Genomic DNA, 21,872 nt, shown 5'->3' with positions numbered 1-21,872 from the left:
CCCTTATGAAAGAATACTATGGTTTATATATTCAAGCTATCAGATGTATGATTCAAGCAGCCTCTTGATCTACCTTATGATGGAGTAAAGAGACTAAGAGAAAATATAACTTAGGAAATCCTGTAATCATTCATTACATTGTGGTATGCAGTTCCTTGAAGCATTTGAAAATTTCTACCTGATTGATAAGTCTGCTATGGCTTAAAATGCTAACAGTGCTTTAGAGAACATTCAGCTTCTGCTTATCAAAACCATTTCTTCTTTACTCTCTGAAAGCCAAAAGGGACACACGATATTTTCGTATTTCTAATCAAATTGCATAGTTGAGGCAAATTCAGTTGTGCTTTGCAGCAGAACTCACAGTAGGTGTTCAAATCTGAAAACATAGTAGGTGTTCAAATCTGAAGACCCTGACTTATGCTAATGATATGTGTGATCATAGCCTTTCCCATGATTCGCCATGGACCTCAGGCGCGTGAGCATTAAATGAACCTAGCAGAAGTGACAACAGATCAACCTAAGCTCCTCCCTGGAGAAAAGAGGGGAAAGGCTCTCAGTCTTGTTGAGGTATCCAGCCCTCAGCCAACAGTGGCTGTGTGTACTGAGTTTTGTTGGTTTGAGGATTGTGTCTGTGGAGGTTTAAAAAAAAGAAAGAAAGAAGGCACAGGTGTTTCTCAAGTCGCCATATTCAACTCAACCAACAGAACACGTCTCTCTTTTCCGGGCTTCAGCAGGGACACTACAGAGCAGCAGCGTCAGGGCTCACGTCCAGCCCAGGGTCTGCCGAGGGACTTATTGCTTCTGAGAAAGGCCCAGGGTATGTCTGTGTGGTGCATGGAAATCCCTTTTGCAGAGCAGTCTCTTCATGGAGTTCCCCCTGGGTGCTGAAGGCTGGGCATGATGTAGTCCGGGCATATTTCTCCGCTTTGTTGGGCTGGCCCACTAGTTCACTCACAGTGCTCAGCGGGAACTCTCTACGCCTCCGCCTCTGCAATTCATCCTCTTTGTATTTGATCGAGTACCAGGCCAGGAAGATAAAAATAAAGCCAACAAATTTGAGGCCAGCCGCCAAACCGAAGTAGACAAAACGAAAGGACGTCACGTTGTATTCCCAGCAAGAGCCCTGCACGCCACATTCCTGCTGCCAGAGCATACAGGTGGTGTCAATCACGGCTCCAAAGTAAATCGGAGTAGGAATGTAAGCTGCAGTCATGGAGAGAAAGAGAAACACAGGATATAGCACATCCCACAAGAGAACACAGATTTGCAATCAGCAAGGTCCTTGTTTATCAGATGTCAAGAGAATGATTTTGGCTTAATTGAATCTCCTGAAAGACATTTTCATCTAATCACAATTTACCTGGCAAAGACTTAGCATCTTCCACTTGGAATGTCTTAGTGCATTTTAGGTTAATAAAAATAGCTACTGCTGAATTCCCTAGTAAGGGGAACAGGGACTGTCTCTGACATGAACTCAGTGGCTGGCTCTTTGACCACCTACCCCTCATGAGGGAGCAGCCCTACCAGGCCACAGAGGAGGACAATGTAGCCAGTCCTGATGAGACCTGATAAGCTAGGGTCAGAGGGAAGGGAAGGAGGACCTCCCCTATCAGTGGACTTGGAGAGGGGCATGGGAGGAGATGAGGGAGTTGGGAAGGAATGAGGGAGGGGGCTACAGCTGGGATTCAAAGTGAATAAACTGTAAGTAATATAAAAAAAAATTTAATTAAAACAAAACAAAAAAAATAGCTACTGCTATCTGTGGGCACCAAGTCCTTACACTGGACACTTTTGATAAAGTGTTTACAGTGAGACTTTAGTAGAGTTGGAAGAACTGTCTATTGCCAAAAGTGCCAGCACAAAAGCCTTAAAATCAAACTTAAAGTCAGATTTTGGCCCCCTTAAGTCAGGTTGGAGCAGCACAGGAAGTCAGGGAATGTTAAGGAAGCACTGGAACAGAGAAAGGCCCCTCATCCTTGAGTCTGGTCTAAGTCTCTTGAAGCTGAGAGTCAAGAATTTGAGCACAAATGGTTGGGAGGTGTCTCAGTGGGTACACTTCTTGATGTGTGTCCACAAGGACCAGAACTCAGGTTTCTAGAACCCACATGAAAAAGAGCTGGTCATGACAGCGTGTGCCTGCAACCCCAGAGCCTAAGGAAGAGACAGTGGATCCCTGGGGGTTCCCTGGCCTGCCAGTACAGCCAAAACAGTCAGACTAGTCCAGGCTCAGGAAGACCTTGTCTCGAAAACTAAGGTAGAGCCAGGAGTGCAGGTGCGTGTCTTTAATCCCAGCACTCCGGAGGTAAAGGCAGGAAGAGCTCTGTGAGCGCAAAACCAGCCTGGTCTACATAGGGGGTTTCAGGCCAGGCAGAACCATGTGGTAAGACTCTGAAACAACCCATATATAAATAAATAATAAAGTAGAGAAACAAATGAGGGAGATGTCCAAATGTCAACCTCTGGCCTCAACACAAGTCCCCCACCATCAGTAGCAACACACACACACACAATCTCTGGATCAGTAACAAAATACACTGTAAAAACTGTCTGCTTAAAGACAACATTCCTTTTTATAGAGGTGTTTCAGAAAAGGAATGATAAAATAGTAGTAGATCATGCAAAAGACCTATGTAAAGGACCTCTCCCCCTTTCTTAGCTATATACCTGTAATTTTTTTGTTTTTGAGAATGTCACTGACAAGATCATGATCTCGTTTATGGTCAAAAGATGTTTTCACCTCCATGGTGATCTAGTATTGTAAGAGTTTTCAACTACCCAGCGAACTCCAAAACCACCACCTGATTTCATTTACCGAAAAAATGAATTTAATGTTTCTTAGAGGCTCCCTAAACAAAGTTCAGCAGCCACCAAAACAGAATATATGGCTGCGGCTCTCCTAAGAGGGCCAGGATTACACATGAGTGTGTACTGTCTTTGTCCTGAGCGCCTCCCCACTAGCACAGGCCGTGCTCAAGTATGATTAAGTATCTTCTTAATAAATGCCACAGAACTTCTTATGACTCGTGCTGAAATTCTTCCCTGTAGCTCGGTGAAGAGACCCACCTCTTCAGAGCAGAGGTCCTTGAAGGAGCCTGTTAGGTTGCTATAGGACACTCAGACCCCACTGCAGCTGACCAGACCCTCTTCAAATGGTAACTGTGCAATGGTCCCTGGGGTGTGGCGATAATCATGGCCTCCAACTCTGAAGGACAGGAGCAGCAGGAGCTCTGTTGTATGGGCTGTGTGTAACAGACATCTCGTCCAGTTCCACAAGGAAACAAGTTATACTAGATAAAGAGCCCATCACACAGCCTTTGCCAAAAACGTACCCCTACCGCTAACTCATTTACCTGGCTCGCACCCATTCCTTTCAGTCCCTGCATCTCCGGGACACCACTCTGCTGCCACTGTGTCTTGTATGGGCCTCCACTTTATCAACTGATGAAGAGCATTTGCTTAATGTCTTTGCCATTTGTCACCCCATACACTCCTTGATACAGAGCCTACTCCATTTTGTGCTTTGCCTCCTAAGACCTTTTCTAACAGTCTACGAATGCACAGGACACAGAGGTGAGGCCTGGATGGGCTAAAGCAGAGAAGGAAGGGAGGGAAGGAAAGTAAGAGGGATGAAATTAAAAAAAAAAAAAAAAAAGACATCTAACAGCTCATGAGTCTGCAAATGGGACTTTGCGAAATAATTTGTACTTATTGAAAATAAGGTCTAGGACTGGAGAGGTTGCTCAGTGGTTAGAGGAATTGGTTGGTTTTCTTGAGTTATAAGTAGGTTCCCAGGACCCACATAGATGGCTCACGACCACACTCATTCCTGCTCCAAGGTATCCATTACCTCCAGCCTCTCACACACCTGTATTCCCATCAAACATCTACACACAGACACACATGAATACACATAGGTAAAAATAAATCTTTAAAAGAAGTCTAGTTGTAAGATTAAATGGTAACTTTCTTAAAGGACTGAGAAGTCTTTTGTTTTGCAAGTTGGGGAGAATCAAATTTGGATGGTTAGCCTCTCTACACCTCCGCACACACAATATAAACAAGGACAAAACTGAGCTGAGTCACAGCGCCAGGTAGATTTCTTTCCTGGCTTACTGATGGGTCTGCAAATGGCTCCCCTGTACCACAAAATTCATGTCAAATAACCCAACTTCCCTCAGAAAAAAACAGAGCCAAAATGAGGACATTTTTTTTTTTTTTTAGGGAAAAAAACTGACTTTTTCAATGCAGTCATCGCTTTAGTTGACAAACTTCTGTCTTTGAAAATATTTTTTTTAGCTGGGCATGTAATGAACACCTGTAATCTCAACACCACCATAAGTATGTCCTTAGGAAATTCCAGGCCCATCTGTGTGAGTGCTACACACAGTTAAAAATAGATAAAGAAATACAAAACCCTAAACAACAACAAAAGGAGCACAAAGCATAATTCTTAACTGTGTGCACCTGTGTCTGAATTCTCTCATACCCAGCACTCTCTTAACAAGAGAATCTTCAAAAGCCTTTAAAGCCTTATTGACACCAGAGACAAGCCACAGCTGGGGGCTTTTTTCGGGCTGGAGGTTATTGAAAGTACTCAGCTTTGAACTCAGGGTCATCAACGCATGCTCACTGCAAACAGAATTCCAGGGGTGTGAACGCTTCAGAAGAGAGAAAGGTGGCATTTCAAGCTATTTCACCCTTCAAACCTGAAACGTGACTTAAAAACAAACCAGTTTTTTCCCCTTGGTCCCATGGACAATGGTACTGATTTGTCAAGGGAAACAGCGCTGAAGAAAATAACAGCATGGCACTTAAGGGAAAATGAACTTGAGGAGGTCAATTGATGGAGGGTCAAAACCCATCGGGCAGTGTGAGTGGTCAGGGCAGCCTCCCAGGCACTTCCCACTCAGGGGCCCTAGCCTTCGAGGAGAGATGTGTTTCACCATTATCCTCTGTTCACACTGAGACACGGGGCTTTCCTTCATGGTGTGTGAAGCCTCTGTGTATGTACCTTTGCGGTCCTTCTTTTATGCCTTTTTAAGATCTTTGCCTCAGAAAGCTCTACGGGTGCCTTCTTCAATCGACCCAATAGCATTACCCTAAAACGGGAAGAAGCTGAAAGTATCACAAGTAACACGAACCCCAGTTTCTCTCACATTGCTGTCGAAAGGCTGAGTCCAGAGACCTAAAAGCCAGGATAACAAACTCATTACAAATTTCTTGATTTCGATTTCTTACAGTATAAAACTCTGGGTGGAATTTTGAAAACGTTGTATTCTGTATTCCGAGTCAAAATGAAACTAACCTAAAATCATTTTCTTTTGTTTCACCCGTGGGACTTATAGCTAAAAGTTCAAATCCAAAAATGAGGAAGTGTCTTCTAAACCACAAACCTGTCACATTCTACTACCAATGGTACTAAGGGACTCAACTTGTGTTTTTAAAGGACTTGCTGCAAAGAGGAATTAAGGGCTTACTTGGGAATTCAGGGACATACCAAGTGTTCGCAACAAAACAAACTGCATTCCGAGAGCAAAGGGCCTTTCCTCATCTTCCACGGACCTAGTGGGAGGAGAAGGAAAAAGAGTTTAAAACACTGGCTCAAAAAAAAAAAAAAAAAAAAAAAAAAGCCTATCAAATCAAGCCTGTCTTAGGCAGAAACATAAAAACTAATCAGATACTTTCCCAACGTATTTCATCCACTAGAATTTATTAGCAATCACCAAACAAGATTCCCTTCCCTTAGTAAATCACAGGCTAGAGATGTCTCCACCAGACACTGATTAAAGCTGTGTCCCCCTCCTTTGGGGAAGCACCAAGGCTCTTGGCTGAAGTAGGGGGAAGCTCCTTTAAATGAGCTCCCCAAATCTATCTGCTAAGAACCAAAAAAAACTAAAAATTTATCCTAAGCATCTCATTCTCTTTCCGTCAGAATGTTGCAGAATTGAAGGTGCATCCAATAAAAATCATTCTAAGTCCTCCAAGATTGGAGGGGGAAAAAGTATGTTTTGGCTAGTTTTATGTCCACTTGACACAAGCTAGAATTATCTAAAAGGAGGCAATCTCAATTAATAAAATGCTTCCATAAGATCTGGCTGTAAGACATTTTAGTTAGTGACTGATGGGGAGGGCCCATCCCATTGTGGATGGTACCACTCCTGGGCTGGTGGTTCTGGATTCTATAAGGAAGCAGGCTGAGCAAGTTATGAGGAACAAGCCAGTAAGCAGATTTTGCATCAGCCCCTGCCTTCAGGTTTCTGCCCTGTTTGAGTTCCTGTCCTGACTCCTTTCATCAATGGCCTATAATGCAGAAGTGGAAGCCCAGTAAACCCTCTGCTCGGAAACTTGATGGTCATGGTGTTTCATTGCAAAAGAGATCCTAACTAAGACAAAGTAAAAACAGAAATTACAGGCATTTGTGCACATGCACAAACGTACATGAAAGGCCAGAGGAAGAACAAGCTTCTCCAAGCCATATTCTCCTCCTAAAATTGATTTTCTAAGTTATCCCCCTGTGGTGGAAAGATAGGAACCTATTGATTTTGCAATTAGCAGAGATTAAAAGACTCCTCTTCAGAGATTTGGTGTTAGAAGCTAACTCATAAATTGCCATGCTTGAATACTTCTGACCATCTGTAAAGTAAGGTGGCCTTTAGATAGTCTACTTAATATTTCTTCAAGAATTATAGTGGGAAAATAATGAGATGCTTCAGGTAAGTAAATTTACTAACAGGCCACAACATTTTTACACGATGAAGTACTTTATCCTTTTTTATCTCATACACACAAGATCTAGGCATGGAGTGGAAAATTTTTCCAGTGCTGTCTTTTCCTCATATTATCTGTCTCCTAGGAATTTGCCAGCTCTGCATACATAGTTACTCCATCAGTATCTACTGAGAATGAATAAACCAGAAGGCCTTCCGTGGCATGCTTTCTTCCATTCGGAAAATGTCTATCTCAGTGTCCAATGAGAAAGAAGACAGAATCTGTGTGAGATACAGGCCACCCACTGTCAGCCAGCACGATGCTTCTGGATAGTTGTCTGGTATTGTGGAGTTGGAAGAACCAGAAAGAAGAGCAAGATTGGACTCCCTTCCTCATGCTGTCATTGCATCCCTGCCCCCCTCTAACTTCAGGATTCACCACAGTGTCCTTTCCTATCTCTGCCCACCACAGCCTTTAATGCAAGTAAAAACAAATTGATCTGAATGCAACAGCACAAAAGTCCTTGTCCTCAACATGTCCTCTCCTGGGGGGGGGGGGTATCGGGGGGGGGGGGGCAGCCAGAATATACGACACAGCAACGAAAGTGCAGCCTGCCCAACTGGAAGCTCAGATTTCCAAGTCTGTGCTGTCCTTGATTCAGCTCCAGGACTTTATACAATAGTAAAATTAATGAGCTCAGCATTTTGAAGTGCAAGCCCAGCATAATTCCTCACTGATCCCAGAGGTGCAGTATTAACTATCCATGAGGCCGGAGATAACACCCTTTGCAATATTTACGATCTAGTCACTTTGCCAAAGCATTTCTACCCTCTTTGAGGGTCTGGCTTCCTGAAGCTAACAGAGGAGGCTTTCAACTCACGTTGTCAAACTTCACAGCAAAAAGACAGCAGACACTAAAAGCACTGGAGAGAAAGTTTGATGAATAATAAGAACAGTGCCCAGCTGAAAAAAAGGCAAATCTAGAAGAGGCAATGTTTCAGCTACCTTCTTCTCTCTCTTATGTAGAAATCTCTCCCTTAGGCCCAGGGGGAAGTGTGGGGCACCCTCTTGCTTGCTACCCTTACTATCCTCTGATTTGCTGACTGTCCCCTGCAGTCAGCTCTCTACAGCGCTTGTGGTTTCGGTTCTTACCTGAGTGTCACGATGATGGCTGACGGTTGGGCACATGCCGTGATGAAGGTAACTATGAAAAGGAACACCAGGAAGGGGATGAGGGTATTGCAAGTGCGTTTACACTTCCCCGACACAGCATAGCCGTTCTCGTTGAGATAGGTTTTCACAATGACCACTCGGACCTGGCTGCGCTGTCCCACCGTGGGCGGCGTGATCACTTGTCGACTCTGGACACAGGTGCACTCCGTGTAATTCCGAACCTGAACAGCAAATAAAGATAAGTGGCATGCCAATCAAAAGAAAAAAAAAAAAAAGAAACCTGGCATTGGGATATTGTCGAAGTTAAATAAAAATGCTCAGAAATAACTATAGAATTTTAAAGAATGCAAACTATTTCACAGTTTGTTACTTAATGACAGCAGTATAGTGGCAGTGTTTGTCTTAATACTATCAAAACCTGCTAGTCAGGCTGTTAAAGCCTAAACTTCCTAAGAAGCTTCAAACTCGCAGTCCTGTGCCATTTACACACCAGGTGCCCATTTGCTGTCATAAACACACACGGCTTCAGTTGTAGACTCTCCAGTTAAAAAAGCAGAAGCCAGATTGTGCTTTATCTGCGCTCACCAGAGTGCCCTAGCACACATGAGTCCTAAAACAAACTTCTAAAGTCCTAACCAAAGCATGCTGGCTTCAAAACATTCAAAACATTCAAAGTTTTATGGCCTAGGGATGATGGCTTTGGTACCAATGATGATGAACTTCCCATTAGCTATTCCAGTTTCAATCCCTTTCAGTCCCTTCAACAGGCCGGGGGGACATCCATGTGGGTGAATGGAATGTTCATCACTTTCAGTCTGAACTGTAACCTCGGCCCAGTGCTCTGGACTCGGACAGACTCCAGCTGTCCAAAACACCTGCTATGCCTAACATCACTTGTTTGTTTTTCCCAACAGATGTCTACTTATGTACGGCATGCCCTTAGAGGGCACTGAAGACAGAGGCGCAAAGGACACCAAATCTTCTCCAGTAACTCCCCAAACTTTTACCGAACACAAACACATGATGAAATCAAAACTCCCGTTGATGTTACTGACCTAATGCCAAAAAACCCTAATAAATACTTAACTGCCAATTAATTTTTTGCCTATTATGTTACTTTTTACCAAGTGGAAATTGGTTGAACTAGTTTTCATGGTGACTGCTTAAGACAGTCTTAAGAAGAGGTTGGCCATTTAGACAGGAAGGACTTCTAGTCTTTATGATGAAATACTGTATCTAAGAGTCCTCACTTACTGCCTTGCATCAAAGAAACAAATCTCCTGACCTCAGTAGGGTCACACACAGGAGCTTACCAGCTGTGTCATAGGGAACCAGCAATAGTAATTTCCAATCCGCCCTCTAGTTCCAAACTCAGAAAACAAAAGTAGCACCCCTGAACTCTAGATCAATGCTACAGTCTCTAGAATCGCACAGAAGAAGCAAATGCGTTTTAACCTTTAAATTGGGGCAATCGCCTCCTATCTGTTCTCACGCCAACAGCCAAATTGAGCTCAGTAAAGAATAGAGTAGAATATTAAAACCTTCTCCCACAGTATTAAAGCCTATTTATAATTCACAGGGAAGAGAATTCTCAAAATAGACTATTCTTCAGCTGACAGAAATATCTTTACTCTGAAAGTTAAGGGGTGGGTGGTGAGCTGAAGGATAGTCTTATGAAAAATGGGCATCACCGATCTCCACAGACACCACTTAGAGAACCAGCCTCCACCGTCTCCAGTCTCTTTTCTTTCAGCACCAACTGTGGTCACCTTGACCTTCAAATCCATTACAAAGAGAGGAACAAATGGGAAGCCTGGAATTCGAGCTTATCAAGTTTCTCTGAGTTGGCATGGACCGTAAAGTAGGAGCCGGCTGATGAGGACCAGAACTCTACACCCAGATCCTCCCAGCATCCCTGACAAAGTGAGAGGCCCACATGATTTGCCTCTCGTGGGTTGTTTTCCCAGAGGTCCTTGGATGTCTATTTGGAACCTCGTGAATGAGGGAAAGTGAAGTCATCACGGGTGCGTGCGGCAAAGTGGGGTGGCGGGTCCCATCACTTGTGTCATGATGCCAGATTTACACTAAAAGAGGGACTTACAGCTTCTACTCACCCCGGTGGTAAGATTACCGCTGTTAACACAGCCAGCCAGGCACGGGTTGAAGTATGTGATTCCATCCGATCCACAGACTGGCTCGTATTCATGTATTTTACAACCACAATTAACATTGCAGCTTCCTGTCAGATTCCTATGGGGCATGGTCAGAGAAGGTCTGAGAGAGAGGAGGGTGAGAGGGAGAGAGAGAGAGATCAAGCAAGGCTGAGAATAAAACATTCACAACAGTAAGTGAACTGTCCATTTTACAGACAGTATTTCCATGAATTAAACTTATACCACAAAGTAGCCATCTTCTATTGTTATTTCCATAAATTTACAACAAAGCGTAAAAAAAATGTTTCTGTTTTCATTAGAACAGATGAGATTGATTTAAGATCAAACAATGTCTGCTGCCTCACCCTCGGTGTCCACGTTGATTCTACAGACTGACCTCATGTCTAAATCCATTGGCTTGAACCCTCAGGGAACCCTTGCTAGGGAAACATCCAGCTCCAAGTCTTAACAAGTCTAGGTCATGATTTACTTCACTTGATTTTATTTTAGGGCCCACTGGAGATTAAACCTAGCAGAGCATGAACAAAACATGAACTCTAACACTGAGCTACATACCCCACCTTAGTTTATTTCTAATTTATATATAGTACTTCTACAACTTTATGGGGATATGCGTGCTATTTCAATATTCATATACATTGCATAATGGTCCACTCAGATTAATTACCATATCGTTCATCTCAAACATTAAGGGTTTTTTTTTTTTAATAATAATAAAATAGAGAAAATACATTGTATTACAAAGTCTTTAAAATCATTGGGAACACATAGACACAAAATCCACTCATCAGCCCACAGTTACCAGCATAAGTTCCATTCATCAAAGACTTGAATTGTTCTAGAATAACCTATCAAATAAATATAATAATTCCAAAAAATAAAAGTAAAACGAAGTGACTTGAAAAGGTGGCTGGTTAGGCTACCTGTCACCAATTTGACAGAAATAAACAAACAAAGATTAAGCAGAAATCACTAGAAATGCCCAAATGCAATGCACAGTCAAACAGGCAGGCTTTGTTTCCTTATGAAGTCACAAGGAATTAATGCAATATGAAAGCTCAAGAGAATTCCCTCAAGGAAAAGCCATTCAGACCCTGAGTAAAAAAGAGAAAAATGATATGGAAAGGCTCAAAGATGGGGAGAGGCTGTGAAACCGCAGTAAGGAAGGGGCAGGCAGGCTCCAGGGGGCCACAGCAGAATGGGGGTGGCCAGAACCAAGACTGTTACTCTCATCACTTTGTCGCCGTTCTTTTGCAACACTGTTCCTAAAGCTAAATAGGTCAGCAAGAGTAAACATCTGTCTGTGCATCTGTCCCTTCATCCGCCGTCCATCCACTCAACAAATAATTTGGGAATGCCTGATGTGTCAGGACTGAGCTCCAGTGACTATGTTAGCACAACTTAGCCAGTAGCACGGCCCACCCTCAATGCATGTACTGCTCCACAGACTTGGCATGCATGCCGCTCATTCTAAGGTTCCTCACGTTTGATAACCAATAAGCAAATGAGACAGAGGATGGGGGTGGGGAGTGTAGAAGGCCGGTGCCATGTTAACTAAAGACAGGCGGAAGCATGCAGCATGATACAGATTTGCCTCGCCGACACTTCAAGGCCTAAACTGCGAGCCACGACAAGACAGAGGGGCTTTTATCAGCCTGTGGGCTCAGTCACTTAAAACAACAGGCTTTAATATCAGACCGACAGCTGTCATTGCTGCTATTTAGAAGTGGCTTGGCATTTCCCTTCTGGCAGCCTACTCTGCCTTCATGTGTAACGGCCACACATCACAAATGCCTGTCACCTGTGAGACTGTCCACTCACGAGGAAGAACCTTAAGCCAACATCAGAGAATGTTTTAAGTACATACACAAGCGCTTTCCTCTCCCGTCTGTCTTGTTGGTTAGGTCTGGTTTTTCTCCTGGTCTCTATTTCAGAGAAATATTATAATAGTAAAAATTCTAAGCCTCTGGCCTCTGCAGGCACCCCACACATGTGACATGAACCCATATAAACACACACATTGAAAATAAATATTTTAAATCCTTGTACTCAGGAGACAGGAGCAGTGAGTCCAACGCCAATCTGGTCTACATAACAATTTCCAGGACAGCCAGGACTACATAGTGAAATCCTGTCTCAATATAATAACAACAGTAATAGAAGCAGCCGCAGCGACAGTAATACTTTTAAAAATGAAAACGTGATGAAGTGAAGGCAACACATAGAATTATCATGAACAAAAGTAGGTACTTGTAAAAGAGTCATTAAGAGGAAGGTCAGCATGGAATAAAAGAGAAGGCTGCCAGCAAGCCTCATGCTCTGCGCTGGGCTGATTTACAAGAAAAAAAAAATCTTTTTTTCTTTTCCTTATTGAAAATTGATTTTTTTTCTCATATAATATATCCTGATTATGGTTTCCTCTCCTTCTATTCCTCCCAGTTCCTCCCTACCTCCCCTCCCATCAGGACCCACCCCCTCTCTAAACTGGAAGCCACAATATATACCCAAAGGACCTGTATGGTAAAAAGAGAGAAACGATGAAACAGAAATAAAGAGGAATAATTTTTAAGAACGTCTTGTGTGTTGTGATTGTCGTTACCCTACTGGGAATTCTCATGATAGAGAGTATCTCATGTTAGATAGATAGATAGATAGATAGATAGATAGATAGATAGATAGATAGTATCTCATGTTACTCTCCTGCAAGGCCCCACCCCACTTCACTTCTAGGATGAGATAGAATGGGGCATCTTCAGCCTAGTGTGGCCATTCCCCAACACTGGATTCTCACAATAGCGCAAGGGCTGATCTCAAAGCACTAAGAAATCCCTCATCTGTCAGGAGCAAAGCCAAGATGGGAACAGAAGAGGTACAAGAACTATGCAGGGAAAGTTGTGCTTATAGGCACAAAGAGACCAGCCATCCTCTTTCAAAATGGAAGGTTCCAGATGAGGCAGACTTCTGAACTATCTAGCTGCTCCTGTTAACTAATGAGCCAGTCTGGGTGAATCTCGTTTTGTTGTTTTTGCGACTGTGTCTCTTGTAGTCCTGGCCTTGCACTCACTATGGAGATGACACCCTGAACTCTGATCCTCCTGTCCCATCCTCCCCAGTACTGGGATTAGATGTTCACTGTCTCTGTGTCCACTGAGTTGGTGCAGGTTGATTTCAGGTGATGCACAGGAACTAGCTATTAAATATTTTACCAGTGGATGCTCCAAACTCCTAGCGTGAGCTAGAAAAAAATGGAAGACATCTCCAAGCTATCTTTAAAGAGTAGGAAACGATGTGACAAATAATGATTGCCTGGAGATTACCAAGAGTGTCCTTGGGAAAACCAGGCCTAAAGAGTCAATAACAAAATAAATATAAATATAAATGAAATAAGGAGTAACCACACTGGCTAATCTTTGTAAACCAATGGCTAAGAAACAATATTTATTTATAGTGACATATAATAACAAAGCAGACTGTTGTGCAGTATGAATTAACAACAAATCTCTGCCACAGGTGGGCACAAGAACCCAGTTAGGCTCAACCATCGCACTCATACCAGCACTTGTGTCTTAGCAGCCTAGCTCAAGAGCTGAAGACTGCTAGGCCTTGCTCTCTACAGCACCTCATGGTCTCTGTAATTCAAGAAAAAGAACCTAAGCCTTCTTTTAGCTAAAGTTTATCCAAATTAGAATAAAAGTGGGAATCCACGTAAACTGTACTCAAATCACATGAACTTGAGGAATATAATTAACAGAAAAAATTCTCTGAAGCAGAAAAAATGTTTTCTCTGTCTCTATCACCTATCTATATGTCTGTCTGTCTGTCTATTTATCTATCTATCTATCTATCTATCTATCTATCTACCTATCTATCTGTGTCATCTTTTCCATTTGTCTTAGTCCTCAAGAAAACTTCAATTAGAATATTTCCTTCAATTCCACTTTGTTTTTTGGCCTCACAGGAAAATCCATCTTTGGTTATGTAAAGTTATACAGCTTCTGGTTGAAAAGTCTTGACTGTCATCTCATCGTTTAAATCAACACTAGCAGAGTTTTGCTTTTCTCCATGTGTTTGCAATGAAAGGTCTGTATAAGTTACTCCTCTGTTCCTCATGAGAACTGTCCTTACTATTGTCTTTTACTCTAGAAAACTTGAAGCTTTGAGAAGGTCACACAGCTAATAAGAGTCAGGAATAGAGTTAAGTCCAGTTTTATCTCCACTGTGTCCCACTTCACCCCTCCTAGCAGGTCAGCTCTATGTAACTGTCCACAGGTGTGTGTCTTTAAGCATGAGTCTACTTCCTAAAGAACACTCTAACACAGCTTCCCTTGGCACTGAACTTCCGGAAATCCAAAGTATTAAAATAAGAAAGGTCCACATTTAATTGTCGCTTCAAATCCACAAACACTGTGAACTTCTTGTGACATCAGTGATTGAGTGAAACTTTTTCCAGAGTTGACTTCTTGAGCTAGCAAATGTCTACAAAAGGACAAGTTTCTGTTTGTGGCCATGACAACTGAACAGGACAACCGTGTAACAGGGATATTTCCATCTTGGTTTAGCAACTGGGACATCTTGAGAAAACAGAGATGCATCTGTTTGTTTGCTTTATTTTGTTTCTCAAGACAGGGTTTCTCTGTGTAGCCCTGGTTGTCCTGAAACTCCCTCTGAAGACCAGGCTGGCCTCAAACTCAGAGATCCAGCTGCCTCTGCCTCTCCAGCACTGGATTGAGGTCATGTGACACCACCTCCTGGCTCTAAGATGCGTATTTATATGGAGTTCCAATGAGGTTCCGCAACACTGAGTAACATTCCTATGCTCAGGCAGAGGCCTAGCAGTCACTGCATTTGGGAAGAATAAATGGAGTTGGTTGGCATGATCTCAAGGAAAGAGAACAGAGGCAAACACACACACACACACACACACACACAGTCTTAAATAAGCTTCATAATGAAACAATTAACATTTGTTTAACAATAGCTGAGTGCTCTAAGCTGGTGGCTGTAAATGGGGAGAGGTGATATCTCACTTTCTCCCCTTTGTGTTATTTTAATTTTCCAACATGCTGATGGACAGTTTCACCAGTTTCACAGGGGAGGAAGCCAAGACAAAACAATAGTAGATGATTTGTGTGTGCGTGGTGGAGGCTATCAAACACCTAGAAAACAATGAAGCAAATACTTGCCTTTGAGAATAATAATTGTTTTAGAAAAGATAGTTCAGGTGGAAAAGGGGTGGGTAGAAACTTCATTTTCTCACTAACACAGAGCTGGTTGCCCACTAAGAGAAACAAAACTAAGATACAATTAAAAAGACTTGAGAACATATGACAGGATTCTACTGAGCGCATTTGAAAGACTCTAACTAGCAGTGTTTTCAAAGCAAAGACTCATGACCAAACCTTTGGCAGAGTACAGGGAATCATAAGAAAAAAGGGGAGTTAGTCTGATGAGGAAAGGATAGGAGCTCCACAAGGACCAAATATATCTGGGCACAGGGTCTTTTCTGAGACTGACATGCAACCAAGGACCATGTATGAATGTAACCTAGAATTTCTGCTCAGATGTAGCCTGTGGTAGCTCAGTAACAAATTGGTTTCCCATAGTGAGGGGAACAAGGACTGTTTCTAACAGGAACTCAATGACTGGCTCTTTGGCCTCCCCACCCCCCAAGGGAGGAGCAGTCCTGTTAGGCCACGGAGGAGGGCTTTGCAGCCAGTCCTGAAGATACCTGACAAAACAGGATCAGATGAATGGGGAGGAGGTCCCCCCTATTAGTGGACTTGGCAAGGGGCACGGTGGAGATGAGGGAGGGAGGGAGGGACTGGGAGGGAATGAGGGATGGGGACATGGCTGGGATACAGAGTTAATAAAATGTAACTGATAAGAAAAAAATAAAATTCAAAAAATAAAAAATAAAAATAAAAAAAAGACTTGAGAAAAGGGATTAAAAGGCAAAAAGAGGAACCATCCATTATGAGTTTTGGGGAAAGAAGAAGACTGTGACTAAGAAAATTGATTATTCAGCAAAGATGAGGGCTTGCTAAGGTTGGAACTCATAAATTTATTATGGAGCCAATCAGCGCAATTACATAATTTCTCCTGGCAATGGTTGGGAACTAGAAGCGCTTGATTCAGGGTTGGCATTAAGCAAAGGCTTTAGAAGACCTGAGGGGACCTGTAGTTACAAGGCAGGTAAGGTACAGAGTCTGGCTTCCAGACCTTCTAAAAATAAGAGCAGACCAGAGGTAAAAATAATAATAAAGCCATGTAGTATTGAAGAAATAGAAAAAGTAACAGCCCGCTTCATGACAGTCGCAAGCAGACAGCCATAAGTTTATTATCAAAGACGCTGCCTTGGCAGATCAAAAGCCAGCCTGTCTAAAGGAATTTCTGCAAGACTTTAAGCTCAAAGTCATCAGACATACTGGGAGCAAAAATGATCTGTGAAAGGGAACACAATGGACGACCAGGGACCCAGGGAGATAAGCTATAAGTGGGCCCCTCCACTCTCATCTGTATTCTTACCACTAGCTCTAATTCAGAACCCATAATCACCAGAAAGCTCTGAGAAAAACTATAAGGAATTTGAAAAACAAAATTTTTACTCTTGATGTTGACTACCCAGACTAACCTTTTTGTCCTTTTGCTGAGGATGGCGCAGAAAACAGGCATATCCTGAGAGATGCCAGCCTGAGTGCAGTCAGTTTGGACAGATCGTTGTAAGTAAATAGGAAAAACAAAAACAAAACAAACAAAAAAAAAACCCCTTCAATACCAAATGATAAGATGAAAATCACAGAAATTCTAATTCTAATTCTAATTGTAAGTACAAAGAGATCTAAGGAGACCTTACTTTCTAAAACACCAGGACACTAAGACAAAGAGGCAATCATAGTTCAACAAGAAAAAATTATTAACAAAAATTTAAAAAATTATATGGAGAATTGAGAACAAGACTTTTGGGAAAAGCTCTCAGAACAAAAGTACAGGCCTATGAAATATGACAGAATAAGTTAACACAGAGAAGCCCATTCTGTAAGTTCTAACAGAAGAATTACAAGTAAGTTAGGGATCACAGGGAAAATGAAGAGGCTGTAGAGGTTTGAATAAGAATGGCTCCATGAGCTCATTTATTTGAATGCTTAGTTACCAGGGAGTGGCACTATTTGAAAGGATCAGAAGGATTAAGAGGTGTGGCCTTGTTGGAGGAAGTGTGTCACTCGGGGTGGGCTTTAAGGTTTCAAGAGCCCAAGTCAAGCTCAGTCTCTCTGTATATCTGCTTATGGATCAGGATGTAGTTCTCAGCTGCTGCTCCCATGTGTGTCTGCATGTTGCCACTATGATGATAATGGACTAAAACTTTGAAACTATAAGCAACCCTCCAATTAAATACTTTCTCTTATAATAGTCGCTTGGTCGTGGTATCTCTTCAGCAATAGAACAGTAACTGAGACAAAAGTTGGTACCGTTGACCCAGGTATTGTTATGACAGGCCTCACCATGCTATTTGTTGTAGGAATATGGAAGACTTTGGGACTTTAGACTAAAAAAAGCAGTTGAACACTTTAAGCAGGATTTTCTGGGCCATCGTAGGAAGAGCAAGGAAGATCATGGTGCTGAAAGCAGTGTAGATTATGATGGCCCAGCTCAAGGGGGAAGATTATTAATAAGTGGCCTTTAGACAGTTCTTGTGATATTTTGGGAGGAAATGTGGCTGCTTTTTGCCCTTGTGCAAAAAAAAAAAAAAAATCTGTCTGAGGCTAAACTAAAGAGCTTCAGATTGATGGAATTGGCAGAGATTTGAAGACAGCCTAGTACTGACTCTGTCCTGCAGCTATTAGTGGCTGCTCTTATGCAGATCTATAATGAAAAGGAACAAGCTTAGCAAGGAAAAATGCAAAATGTACAGTTTGAGGAGAAAAGAGCACCAGGAAGTATAATGTGGAAGACAAAGATGCAAGAATCAAAGGAAATAAAAACTTTAAAGAAAATCTTGATACTAAACAAAATAAAGGGAGTGGTGACTTCAGAGCAAGGTCCCACCATCTAAGCTTTCAACGTGAAAAGGGATTAAAGAAAAGTTCAAGTGGTGAAGAAAACCATCAGTAATAGAAAACTGATAGAAATATAATTGAACAAGGACGCCAAATTCCAGCCCCATCAAGCAGCATAACTTGCTAGCTTCAGCCATGTGGTTCTGGCTTTAGAGTAAATGACACGTGACAGGGGTTGTGCAATCTCCCTCCATGGCTAAGAAAAGCTGCTGAAACCAGAATGCGTTAGGGGTGTCCCTGCACGGAGGCCCAGAGAGGCCATTCCATTAAGGTGAAGCCTAGATTATATTGAAGATCCCGAGATGTTGGAGATAACAGAGTTGTGGGATCCGCGCCAAGGAAAGCTGCAGGCTGGATGTGGAACCAGACGGAGAGAGAGAAAGAGAGATGTATGTTACAGTCAACAAGGTTGAATGCAGCTGGAGATCTGAAGAGCACGTTAGCAATGTGCAGAGAGTGGGAGACTTTGGAGAACTCAGTCCTGAATGAGATGTCTTCATCCAACCCTGCCCTCAAGGCTCAGGGATCTATGTAGAAAAGGAGGCAGGAAGATTTTAAGAGTTGGAAGTTGATGGATGATGCCAAGTAATTGGCATCTTCTCAAACACAACAGGGCTGATACACATATGAACTCACAGAGACTTATGGCCTGAACAAAACCTGCACAGGTTCACACAGATGAAATCCCAGCACCTAAAAGAGGAAGTGGACACAGAGCCCCATCCCTAATCAAGAATCTGTTTGCAATTGCTCCCTGTTGGGAAAAGGAAAAATCAGTTTACTCTTTGAAATCTCACCAAGTATATAACCACAGTCCAGGGCAGGCCTCATGCTCAGGAGTATCGGGACAATGTAAACCAGACCTCGTGGTCTTTGGGTTTTATGAGATTGTTGTTTGGTTCCGGGATTTTTGTCTTACTGTTTGTTTGTTGTTTCTTTTGATTTTTTTTTAAGAGGGAGAGAACATGAAGTTGGGTATATAGGAAGGTGGGGAGGATCTGGGAGGAATTGGGGGAGGGAAAACGTTGAAAATGCATACTCTAAAAAGCCATTAAATAGAAGAAAAGAAAAAAAAATGTTATCCAGTTTAGTTTGGAAAAGTGGGAAGAAGTAGGTGGACACAGGACTCAAGTGAAAGCAAGGCTTTCCACAGAGGGTTGTAGTTTGTAAATCTGATGGGTTTTGGTTGGGGTACGTGTTCATGGGAGTGCATGTATGTACAGAGGCATGTGTGCGCACAGGCTCAGGTACTGTTTCAGGGACTTCTCCTCTTGATCTCTGAAATGGTCACTCGTTAGCGTGAGGCCCAGGGATTAGACTAGGCGTGCTGCCCAGACACGGGCATCTGCTCACATCCACTGCCCCTGCCCAGGGATCCCAAGTGTGGCCCAGCACACCTGGCATCTTTACATGGGTTCTAGGGATCCAGCCTGGTTCCTGGTGTGCTGACCAAGCTACCTCCCCACCCACTAAGTACCCTAAGGACACTTTAATTAAGGCCCTAACCATCTCCTCATCTCTGGTCATTAAAATGCCATGAAAGTCACTCTGTGAGGCTCAAAAAGGACACAGACAGAGATGAGACCTGGTGGCCCTCCCCCCTCTAGGAGCACGGGCTCCGGTTGCAGAGACTGAGCTCATGAAGCAGGAGGGAGGGAGAGGCAGAGTCTGGCCCAGGTGTGGAACCCCACTGAGCTGGGCACCTCAGTCCTGCTAGTGCAGGGCGACCTCCTGAGGGGCACTTACCCCGTTGTGTAAGGGATGTTTATACCTCCCAGATTGATGCTTTCGCATCCAACAATGAACAGGGTGGAGAAGCAAAGCAGAGACACCCCGCTGCAGATCATTGCCAGCTTTGCAGATTCTCTCGCACCAAGCTTCAGTTTCTTTATAATGTAGCCTCCCAGCACAATGCCAACCCCAGCGCTGGGGACAATGATGACACCTGGGAAGAGCAGAAAGAGAGGGTTAACTTGTACTAAGCATCGACTGTTATTGTCACTCTTCTCTTTGTTCATCTTCTATTTGCTCATCAGTGTTAAGGTAAAGAATAAAAATTACTCCAATCCATAAATATTCAGTGTCTGGTTTGACAATATACTATTTTCAACACGCATTGACAAAGGATTCAAATCCAGAAGATACAATTTAAAAAAAAAAAAAAGGCTTTTACAAAGCAATAATATAAAAACAAACAATTCATGAGAAAGGTAGATACAATTTAGATTGGCCCTACATCCAAGGGAGAAAGATAGGTTAAAATGACAGTGAAACTCCACCACATAGCAGTCAGAAGGCAAACACTTAATGTCACATGTTGGTCAAGAAAAAAGTGCTGGCAACTCCCAGCATCGGAAGACTAGAAAGAGTAGGACCAGCTTTGAAATGCAGCTTGTCACTGCCTGGTAGAACTGAAGGGAAACACTCCCTGCCCCAGGCAGGTAAGGCCAGATTTAGACTCTCGAAAGAAACTCGTGGTGTATGTAACCATCCTGGTAGACCTCACACACACTGAAAATAAACCAAATATCACACAACCAACACATCGCATGTAAAATATTCCTATCATAAAGCAAGTCAAAGGAAGACCTGCCACCACACATAACATGGGTGACTCTCACAAAGGTGACACGAGAAAAACAGTGCGATACAATATGCATGTCCACAGGCTCCAAGAACCAGGAGGGCTAAGCCATGATGTTCTAGGATGCACACACAAGTAGCATGAATATGAAGGAAACGTAGTTACCATGACAGCCAAGATGGCTGGGTGATGGGAGTTCAGGGGCCAGAGGGACTCCCGCAGTGCTGAACATGCTCTGCTCCATAAAGTGGGTCATGGCTAGCCGCCATGGCCTGAATGTTCGTGTCTCCCCGAATTCATTTGTTAAAACCCTAATTCCCAGAGTGTTGCCATTAGGAGAGTGGGCGCCACATGAAGAGTGGCCTAACCAAAGAGACATGAGCATTCTCCTGTTTTCTCTGTCATATTAAAGACACAGTGAAAATATCCCAGCTATGAGAAACAGACCTTCACCGGACGCCAAACCTACCAAAACTGTGATCTTGGGCTCCTTGCTTCTAGAATTGTGTGAAACCAAACCTTCACGCTCATGAACCACCCTGCGCATGGTAATCTTGTTACCTCAGCCTGAAGAGAATAAGCAAGCCTTATGCTTATTCCTCATTTCTAAATTCTGGCTAGTGCACTGCTGGCTGTTGTACTGTAGAAAACTAAAGGCATGGGGATGGCTAGTGGTTAAGAGCACATACTCTTCTTGCAGAAAACCCAAGTTCAATTCCCAGTACTCACAATGGGCAACCCACAAACTCCTGTAACTCTAGTTCCACGGAGACCTGGCCCTTCTGCCCCCGACCCCCACACCATGGGCATCTACATTCACATATATGAATGAACAGACACACTTATAACTAACAATAAAATAAATCTTTATTTAAAAAAATTAAAAAAGGGGCAGTGATGGCACATGCCTTCAATCCCAGCACTTGGGTGGCAAGAGCAGGCAGATCTCTGAGTTCGAGGCCAGCCTGGTCTACAGAGTGAGTTCCAGGACAGTCAGGGCTGCACAGAGAAACCCTGTCTTGAAAAAAGGAGGAGGAGAAAGAGGAGAAGGATGAAGTGGAGGAGAAAAAGGAGGAGGTGGGGGAGGAGAAGAGAAGAAGAAGAAGAGGAGGAGGAGGAGGAGGAGGAGGAGGAAGAAGAAGAAGAAGAAGAAGAAGAAGAAGAAGAAGAAGAAGAAGA

At 43.0% G+C, this 21,872-nt stretch overlaps 1 protein-coding gene across 1 annotated transcript in view; it reads right to left on the bottom strand.

The window, feature by feature from the left end:
- Positions 1–443: 443 nt before the first annotated feature.
- The window catches only part of Slco5a1 (solute carrier organic anion transporter family member 5A1), a 97,388-nt gene continuing 75,959 nt past the window's right edge, over positions 444–21,872 (bottom strand). The window contains exons 5-9 of the mRNA XM_055603485.1: positions 19,856–20,054; positions 9,996–10,155; positions 7,861–8,102; positions 5,498–5,562; positions 444–1,203 (exon numbers count right to left, since the gene is read on the bottom strand). Coding sequence (XP_055459460.1) covers positions 740–1,203; positions 5,498–5,562; positions 7,861–8,102; positions 9,996–10,155; positions 19,856–20,054 — 1,130 coding nt within the window. The 3' untranslated portion in view covers positions 444–739. The remainder of the gene's footprint in view (positions 1,204–5,497; positions 5,563–7,860; positions 8,103–9,995; positions 10,156–19,855; positions 20,055–21,872) is intronic.

Source organism: Psammomys obesus, unplaced genomic scaffold (genome assembly GCF_907164565.1).
Source record: "Psammomys obesus unplaced genomic scaffold, mPsaObe1.curated_primary_1811, whole genome shotgun sequence".
In the NCBI taxonomy this organism is placed as follows: domain Eukaryota; kingdom Metazoa; phylum Chordata; class Mammalia; order Rodentia; family Muridae; genus Psammomys; species Psammomys obesus.
Note: the sequence above shows the minus strand (reverse complement) of the source record. Positions and strands in the feature narration are given on the sequence as shown.